This window comes from Neophocaena asiaeorientalis, unplaced genomic scaffold, assembly GCF_003031525.2.
Source record: "Neophocaena asiaeorientalis asiaeorientalis breed wild unplaced genomic scaffold, Neophocaena_asiaeorientalis_V1.1 scaffold443, whole genome shotgun sequence".
NCBI classification, from domain to species: Eukaryota; Metazoa; Chordata; class Mammalia; order Artiodactyla; family Phocoenidae; genus Neophocaena; species Neophocaena asiaeorientalis.
In genome coordinates, this window is record NW_020171808.1 from 2785850 (window position 1) to 2795185 (window position 9336).

The following is a 9336-nucleotide window of genomic DNA, read 5'->3' on the forward strand; positions in this document are numbered from 1 at the left end:
CTACTTCGCATTTCGTGTGGTACTGGAGGAAGGTGCGTGTGCTTATGTGTACTTATCTCTTCAACAGGCGGAATATTCTGAACTGGTTGAAACATTACTGTCAAGTCAGCAAGACCCAGTCATTTACCAGAGATTAGCAGACGCCTTCAACAAGCTCACTGCAAGCAGCACGCCCCCTGTGCTGGACCGGAAGCAGAAGATGGCCTTCCTGAAGAGTTTAGAAGAGTTTATGGCAAATGTTGGTGGTCTCCTTTGTGTAAAATAAACAACAGAGCTTTATGCTTAATCAGATCCTTCCTGCAAAGTGCACTGAATTGCTAACAGTTGACTTGAGTCTTGTCCTTTCTGTCAGTTCGTTGGCCGTTTGGATTTTGGGAGCCTGGCAGGGCACTGTGTGGTGCAGGGAAGCGTTACCCTCAGTCCGTCGTAGGTCTTGTAGCTTTTGAATGGTTATTTCAGATTCTCAAAATGAAATTCCACATATGTGCAAAGAGATATGGGCACCATGAAACACGTATTCAGTGCCTTTTCCCTCTTTATCAAAGCATTAGGTGGCTACCCAAAGTTTAGCGTTTTCATTGTCAGATATCAGCTGGATATCTGCTCGTCTGCATCACTGAGGAGCTGGTTGAAAAGACAGATTCCTGGGCCCACCTGTAGACAGACCCTCAGAGTCAGCATTTGTTTGTTGGACCTTGGATTCTTGGTTTTAATAAGCGCCTCTCCTCTGCCACCCCTGCAGTTTTCAGTCAGTGCAGAAGGCCGGAAAGCTTCTAGAGGTGTGTGCTTGCCCAGCCCTCCCTTTGAGGAGGGGGAGGTGATTGGGCAGGGGGAAGGGCACCGCCAGGTGTTTGTGGCTTCCTGTTACCACGCTCTCCCTGTCTGTCTTGTGTCACAGCAGCCTGGTAATTGCAGGTTTTGTGAACCTACTCTGATGCCTGAACTTGAGGAGGAAAATACGTGTATGTTTTTGTTCCATAAGAAGAACTTTAGGAACTGTAGCCATTTCATTGCCTTAATTTTAAGAAGAAATTACAAAAAGCAGGTTTGTTTTAGTAAGAAATCAAGTCTCGATGCTTCAGAGTGGGTTTAGGGTGTTAGCTGCTGTGAACGTGGGGCCCTTTTGATTGTGTGTATTTATGTGGTTTTATGGGTGAAATGAAAGGCTCATTCAGATGTAGTGTAGCTTTCTGAGTATGTTTCTGTCCAGCCACGTAACCCATGGCTAATAATTTGCTCTGAATGGCTTGCTTAAGCAATAACTATTTAAAGGGTGTGAATTACTGATTCATCTGGACTCTTACACATTGGGACATTAGGGCAGTAATTATTCTAGAGTGGGTATTATACTCATTTCCCAGGAGCCACGTAAATTTAATTTAAGAGATTAAAAAACTCACTTTAGATCCTGTAGTTTGATTTTTCTAATCAGGATTTTTGTACTGCTGCCATGCTCCCCTTAACTCTGTGTGCCAGCTTAAATTATGGAAACGAAAGCTAACTTATAAACACCAGGCACGTGACACTGTGCCCACTTCAGTGTCAGAATCACACATCACAGTAACAGGCGCGTTCTGAAACTGCGCCTCCGAGGGGTGGGCTTTCTCGTCCCGTCCTTAACATCGTGTGCTCGGCTGGCCTCCGAATGTGGTGTTAACAGCTGGACTGCACAGAGTGGATGCGCCTTCCCATGCACTGCTGCACAGCGGTGAGGGCAGCTCCGTGCTCTTGGCAGTTGCAGTTAACCAGACGGAGCATCTGAATTCCATCCAGCCTGGGCAGGTGCCGCTGGACGCAGATGAAAGCAAAGCCTAGAGCCACGGCTTTCTGAGGAACATTTCTTTTAATTCGATCACCATTGAGTAACCGAGGTGGAGCAAAAAGTCTTAAAAGACATCTAGGGCAAAACTAGTATCACTCTTTCTGAAGTATACGTATTACTGTGTTCTTAAACATACAGTGCATTTATTTTTAGATTTCTTCTTCTTTCCCTTAAAGAACTTGAAGTCAGAGGCAGCGGTAGTCACTTTGTTTGCATTGTTTCTGGTGTTTCATGTTTCCCAGCTCCCTAGCGCCCAGCATTTGTGAGCTAAATATGTCCCTGTTCCTTTGCCTAAGGGCACCAAGACACGCAGCCGACTGGATTGGTCCACTGACTGCGACAAAACTGTAATCAAGTTGTTACTGAAAATAAAGATGAGTAGGAAAGGAATGCCATGGTAAACAAAAAGGGCATCCGTATCTAATATCTTTTATCTAGACAGATGTATTTGCTGTTTGCCCAGATTTTATTACAGTCCTGCATTTTCATTAGACCACTTTTAATTGAAACAAGATTTTCTTCAGATTGGACCAAATAATACATAAGGTATCATCAGAATGTTGGTTAGTGGCAAACTGGAAGGAAACGCCACCACCGTTTTTAGGTAGTGGGAAAGGCCACTTAATTGCAACAGCCAGGCTTTTTTCAGTTGTTCGCAGTTTGTTTTCCTGATTGGATATTTGTTTAGTTTGGGGCTTTTGTTTTATTTTGTCGAGTTTTGTCTTCAGCTATGTTTGTTGGCTTTTCAGTTTTGGGGGGGTTTTGTTTTAATGCTCTTGGCCCAGTGGGTGTCAAGAATACTGGCTTAATTCTAGTAAATTGATTTTTACTGCTAAAACTGTTGTCAAAGGAGTTTTAAAAACAAAGACATTATTTGTGCCCCTTTTTATATATGTTAAAGGGACACTGTTGAGTATTTGGTTTTTTAGAATGCTGTGTTTTATAAACTTTCTCTTATTCGTACACAGTATCCTATCACCTCCGTTTTCAGTTCAGTCTTTGCTTGCTTTTATTTTCCTTGGCCCTTTTATCTCTGAAGGCACAGTCTCTGCAGACTTTGTACCTTCACAGTTTGTATTTGTGTGGCAGCACCTGTAACTAATTCTTGTAGCTCTGTTTGAAGGATCGGTTTGCATTTGTGGTCCTGGATGGGTGGCTGCCTGGGGGGTAGGCCACCTGAGACAGTATCTGACAGTGTCCTTGCTGTCCCTTCATCTGTTGGGAGACAGTGGCATGTAACCGTCACTGCAGTGAGTTTTCAACGGTGTGACCTTTTCTGTAAAAAAGCTTTGTAATTTTTTTCAAACTGGTTTTAAGAATTTAGTCTTATTTCGTTGTAAACCGTGTTTCTAATTATATTACATCACTCTGTTCAGAGGAGATGGTTACTACTATTTTTTCACAGTTTGCATTTCAAAACCAAACATCTCTGTGATGCTTACCCCAGTCAGCATTATTTAACTTCCCTTACTATCTTTGGTTGAACTTTCTCTTCTACCAAAAAATGTCAAGTCTTCGTATTTCTCCTATCACCATATTTCCCATTTCTGTTAATACTTGTATGAACCCCTCAAGTATTGAAGGGAACAAGTTGTCAGTTTTAAGGATTTCAAGTTTGAGTATCGTAATTTACAGTGTCAGTTGGACCCTTAAAATACTATTTTTGTCTGTTACAATTTTACTTCTTTCTGTTTGCCACCTCTGTCATTAGAGGTGTTGTCATTAGACCTTAGTAAGTTTGCTGTCTCTGACAGATGGTTATCATTGTTAGCTCCTGAATAAAATATTAACTGTTTCGAAACCTCAGTACTTCTTAGGGGTTTTTCAAAACCAGAGAATAAGGCACTGATTTGGATATGAGTTCTTAACATTATAATTTTCTGTAAATTCCTCTATAAAACAACATAGCTGATTTGAGGATGTAATAATGTTTTAAATTATTTTAAAATGTAGGTGGATATTCTCTGACTTGGTAACTATATTCTGAAAACACTGCATCTAAGAATTCTTGAAAAATTGATTTTCTAAAATTTTAAAATGTCCAGCTTTAGGTATATTGCTGAGCTCAAATTAATTTGCAGTGAGTGCCATGGTTCACGTTGAACTTTAAACAATTTAATTTAGATGTAAGAAATGTGAAGTATTCCTGATTGATTATAATGGGAACCCATGACATATTTAGCCAAAGACTGTATTTGGTTCAGGTAAAGATAAAAGCTTAATCCATTCTGTTCTAAAGAGGATGGATGAGGTGATGTGTTTCTGGCCCCTAGCTCTGTACACGTAAGCCTTTGTAAAGGCGGAAACGTGCTGGCGGGGAGGCCCGTGTGTTAGCCCCCCGAGGCTCACACTGCAAACTATCTTTGTCCCCCTCGTCCTCTGTGGTTTGCTCTTCGCCTGGTCCCAGACTTCCCAGCAGTGGAGAGATTTTGTTTTTGGCTTTTCTTCTAAGTCTGTTTTCTGAGGCCTCTCAGCTCTTAGGAGCTGTCAGAGTGTACTAACAGCTGATTTTCCTAGCCTGACGTTCAACACTGCATCTGCAATATGTACCTAACGGGGATGTGACCTCAAGTGTGTCCTGAGCCCGGGCTACCTGGTGTGGTGTCTTTTACCACATACAATTATTGACAGATTGCAAAGGTTGGTATTGTGATTTGGTTCTCTGTACAAAGGAAAAGGCTCCATGCAGTGAGTTTCTGGTTTAATGGTCACAAAATGTTAGCACTGCTACCATTCAGCACGTGTAAAATTTTTTAAATTTATAAATATTAAAATTTTAAACTTATACTGACTTTTCAGTTCTTTTAAGAGACCCAGGGATGAGTATACTGTTCAAATATTTACCTCTATTAACATTATTAATAAAGGTATAAAGTTGCATTTCATTTTTCAAAAGATGCTACAATACGATCTTAGGAAATAAGGCCGTGTACTGAGCCAGTTACAAGCTGAATATAAAATTTTATTTGTATTTTTTAATCCATAAATGGGAGTTAAAATATGTCTTTTCACTAAATATTTTTATGACATTTTTGTTTTGACCATGTGTGATTTGTTCATGGGTGTCTAGCTAGACTGTTGCATGAAACTTATTGAATGGTGCTATAGTTCATTTACCAGCCTAGGGTGACTGACACTGGGGACATTACACAATCAGAATAATTTTAAATAAAAAACATGAGGACATATCTGCACAGGTAAAATAGGGATTTGCATTACCTTCTGGGAGAACACCCAACCCTAATAGAATCTCCAGAATTCAGAAAGAAAATCGAAGTTTCGTTTATATTCTGTAATATTGAGCATATTTATTTTTATCTCAGCTCACAATCTTAGAAACAATTTCAGAGTTATTAGTTAAATCATTGGATTCGGGGCATATTTGTAGTAAATGTAGTTTGGGTCATTCTTTTTGGCCTTTCAGGGAAAGTGGAAAAGTACCATTCTTCTGTGCGTCAGACAGACTTTCCTTTTTACCTAATTCTAAATCTTGTAAACATATGCAGTGAAAAGTTAATTTTTTTAAGGAAGAAAATGTGTCTTGAAAATATATTTATTTTAAACTTTATATTGCTTGGAATGTTCATTGATTTGTAATGGTATTTCTTAGGTTATATTGAGATCTGATTCCACTCCAAGGATGGATAAAGAACCATGAGGCTGTTTAGGAACTAAGTAGAGCTCGTTCATTTTCAAGGGGGAAGCCTTAGGCCCAGGCTGATCACCTTTCATTGGAGGGAGCTGTGGATGATTTTAGAGGCCCCAGATATAAAAATCTGGTATTGTTTCTTAAAAGACATCTTTAAAATATTGGTGCCCTCTAAAAATGCAGTGTTTATATTGAGGGGTTCATGAATGATGACTTTGGTGCGTTAATTAGATTGTGAAACGTTTTTGTTTGTCTCAAACATAGGATCATGCACTCTGTAATCTCGAATGGCAGTTCTTTTAAAACTAAATGGAAGCAAAGGGCATACTCGGTGATGTTAAGGAGAAAATCTTTTGCTTGGAGTCTCCGTACAGTCCTAATGGTAGTATACTCTGTCGGTTCTAGCACGTAAGTCAACAGCCTGCTGAGCTCTTGCAGTGGAAATTATTTTATCTAGCAAGAGAGTGAGCTGTGGTTAAGTCATTGATGCTTCCCTGAACTGATAAATGAAAAAAAAATGGAAGCAAAGAGAGTTTATTTTTATTTATTTATTTTTTATTTAAAAAAATTTTGGGGCTGTGCCACGCAGCATGTGGGATCTTAGTTCCCCGACCAGGGATCGAACCCGCACCCCCCTGCATTGGAAGCACAGAATCTTAACCACCGGACCTCCAGGGAAGTCCTGCAGAGAGAGTTTAAACAGGGATGTGCTAAGTATTTTTATTCCCATAGTAGTTAGCAATTTTGTTTTTAAGTTTCGATAGTGTTCACTACTGATTACTTTGCCAGGTCAGTTTTCAAGTATTCCTTTTAGTAAGCTCCAAATCTTAGGCTGCAGTTTTGCAGCTCATAACTGCACTGCCCTGGATGGTCCTTTCTGAGGACTGATTTGGTAAAGCTGTTTGAACTGGCAGAGTACAGGGTAGAGGCCGGGAGACCTAGATTCAGTTCACAGCTACACTACTTAGGGTTTACATGGATTTCCACAGTCTGTCATCTTATCATAGGACCAGAAGTGTTGTTAATTCCCAAAGAACAAATTTAAAGCACAGTGATGGATAAAATATAATAGTAGATGCTCAATAAATTCCATTCTGTTTAAAGATCATTGATAAGAACACATTTTGCTCCATTAGATAAATGTGTCCTAACACAGAGTCTGACACCTGATAGTCATTCACTCTGGTGGTATTATGATAGAGTTAACTGTATTATTTACTGCATCTTCTTTTCTAAATGAGAGAATTGATCTATTTAAGTCAGTGGTTTCAGTTTCTGTTGAATATGCTCGTATTATTCCCACAACAAAAAGGCCTAATAGTGATTCCCCAAATAAGTTTCATGCACCACTAATTCTTTATAACTTAGCTGTTACCAAGTAATTGGAGAAATAAAACTAGTTTCTTTACTGTGTGAAGTTAAATGCTTTACTGCACAAGTGCACGTTGGGAGGCTGTAGGGGAAGATCTTAATCCGACTTTCCTTACGTGGTGGCCTCTTCACAAAGCACCTTATGGGACTAGACTTCTAGGGACTATCCTTTGCGGCATACTTGGGTTAATTTGAGTAATTTGGTAACAAACCACTAAAAGAAGGAAGAAAAACCTGAATCCGTGTTCTTGTAAGTATAGGTTATACTAGATATTTTTAGAGAGGAAAACCAAGTCTTGCTCCATCTCTAAAGAGGTCTTTCCAGAGTAATCTCCATTTCTTTTATGCCCCGTTTCTGAAGAGTAGCATGACGGACAAAAATCACTTCTGAATACACAAAAGGAGTAATTCCTGAATTAAGGTTGATTTGAACTTGCCTGGCAAGTCCAGTTTACTGGACAAATAATTTCCCGTTTATTTACTTACTTAACTTAGCTCGCGGCTTGGGGGATCTCAGTTCCCCAACCAGGGACTGAACCCTGACCCTCAGCAGTGAAAGCGTGGAGTCCTAACCACTGGACCGCCACGGAATTCCTGTAATTTCCCCTTTATTTCAATGATGATAAAATTGCCTCTTAATATTTTAAATTTTTTATGATTTGCAAAAACCATTAAATTACATTGCGTAAGTTTCATCTGGAAAATTCTGACCTTCATGTATCACTGTGACATGCTGTCTGAGAGTCAACACTATCGGTGGAGGTGTAACTATTTGAACTTCCTGACAATTATGGTCACTTTGATTATAAAAACAACATAGTAATACACATTACATGCAGGTAACACTGTTGTGTCACATGATATGAAAGCAACCGAAACTTTGAAAGCTTAAAATCTGTTGCAAACCAAAAATAATTTGCTTTAACGTAAGCCTTTCTGTTAAGCCAAGGCAGTTTCCTATGTATGGAACACTACCTCTGTAAAAAATATACTGCCGTAAAAGTTGGTTATTGTTTCTCGGTTCATGTTGTTGCATTCTTTTAGCTTGTGTATGTTTTCTTTCCTGCTCCTTTGCTAATAAGTTACAGCTGGTTTTGAAATACCTGGCTTAGTGGAGTTGTCATCAAAGCAATCAAAGAAAAAAAAAAGTATGGATTGCTGTTAAGCCTGGAAACAGTTTTTAAAATGGAAATTATGGTACTGCCAAAGCTGTAAACCTGTTTTTTCATTTATATCCTTACCTTATACCGAAAGGATGTAAAGCTATTCAGCAGAATTTAACATAACAAGATCATAGAATTGGTAAGGCAAATGAAGGAAAAGAAGGTAGGAACATAATACAGATAGGTAGCCTTGGAGAATGGAAAGTAAATACATCACTTATAATTGGTAACTGCCAGGGTGGAAGGGAGCCTTCCTTTCCGTGTGCAGGTGCTGTGTTGGGTGCCTTAGAGCCGGCCTGCGAGCACACTCCTCCCTGGAGGCTCTGGAAGACTGAGCCAGTGGGCTGACCAAACACCATCCTACGTTTGGGTCATTTCCATAGAAATTGTAGTGGCTTCATAATGAGACTATTTGCCGGATTATTAGCTGGTCTTATTTCAGCGCGGAGACAGCGCGTGCGTCTTCGGTTCAGGCGCCTCTCGCCCTCTTCACAGCGAACCCCAGCGTGACAGGTGCAGGTGCTGGTCTCACCTTAACCACGTCAGGTTTGGGAAGGGAGAGCACACCGCGGAGGAAGTCGAGCGCAGGGTTTTAAAGGTTTTTTCTAATACTATCTTTACTATAAAGCTTCAGGTTAATGTCCGAATTTCTCGATTAGACGGAGGAGACGGAGCAGACAGAGCCTTACTGTCTGTGAAACGTACAAGCGTATCGAGTGCAAAAGAGCAGGTCCCTTGGTATGCGTTTGACCTGAAGGGAATCTAGTTAAAATCTCAAGTACCTTTTATTGCCTCCATCTGAAGCACCTGCTGAGTCCGGCGCCTCCCACCAGCACGAGGCGGCCCAGCGACTGACGCGGGACCCAACCGCCTGCCGGAAGCGCCCGACTGGGCGGTGTACGCGTGCGCGTAGCCAGCCACCCCGCCCGCGCCCCGGTTCTGCTGGTTACTGCGCATGCGCGGTGGGGCCCCGCCCACGCTTCCGGCCTGGCGGGACGGTGTGCGCACGCGCAGACGCAGTCGGCTGTCCGGGCCAGCGAGGGGAGGCGGCGGCGCACGGGCGGAGGCGAGTGGGGCGCGTTGGTGAGTAACCAGAGCAGCCTCCGTGCTCCTGTGTTCGGGTTTCTGCTCCTTCGGGTTTCTCGGCGCAGCCTGGGGGCTGCGGCTGTAGTCAGCGGGGCCGGGGTAGGTGGGAGCTGAGGAGGGTCAGCCCCGGCTGGCGGGGGCGGCGCGGAGGGGCTGCAGCCTTCCGTCCCCTCAGGGCGGCCGCAGGGGCTGAGGCGTCTCGGCCGGGCAGAGGGGGCGGGGCGGGCCGGGGGCTCGGGCGCGGC

At 42.1% G+C, this 9336-nt stretch overlaps 2 protein-coding genes across 8 annotated transcripts in view; both read left to right on the plus strand.

Annotated features, from left to right (window-relative positions):
• Positions 1–4607, plus strand: part of XPO4 (exportin 4) — a 95050-nt gene extending 90443 nt beyond the window's left edge. For all 5 annotated transcript variants that reach the window (XM_024751503.1, XM_024751420.1, XM_024751341.1 and 2 more), the window contains one exon: positions 68–4607. In XM_024751503.1, coding sequence (XP_024607271.1) covers positions 68–265 — 198 coding nt within the window. In that variant the 3' untranslated portion in view covers positions 266–4607. The remainder of the gene's footprint in view (positions 1–67) is intronic.
• Positions 4608–9021: 4414 nt separating this feature from the next.
• EEF1AKMT1 (EEF1A lysine methyltransferase 1) overlaps positions 9022–9336 on the plus strand; it is a 27312-nt gene continuing 26997 nt past the window's right edge. For all 3 annotated transcript variants that reach the window (XR_003004147.1, XM_024752611.1, XM_024752713.1), the window contains exon 1: positions 9022–9088. The gene's annotated coding sequence lies outside the window, so the exon portion shown is untranslated. The remainder of the gene's footprint in view (positions 9089–9336) is intronic.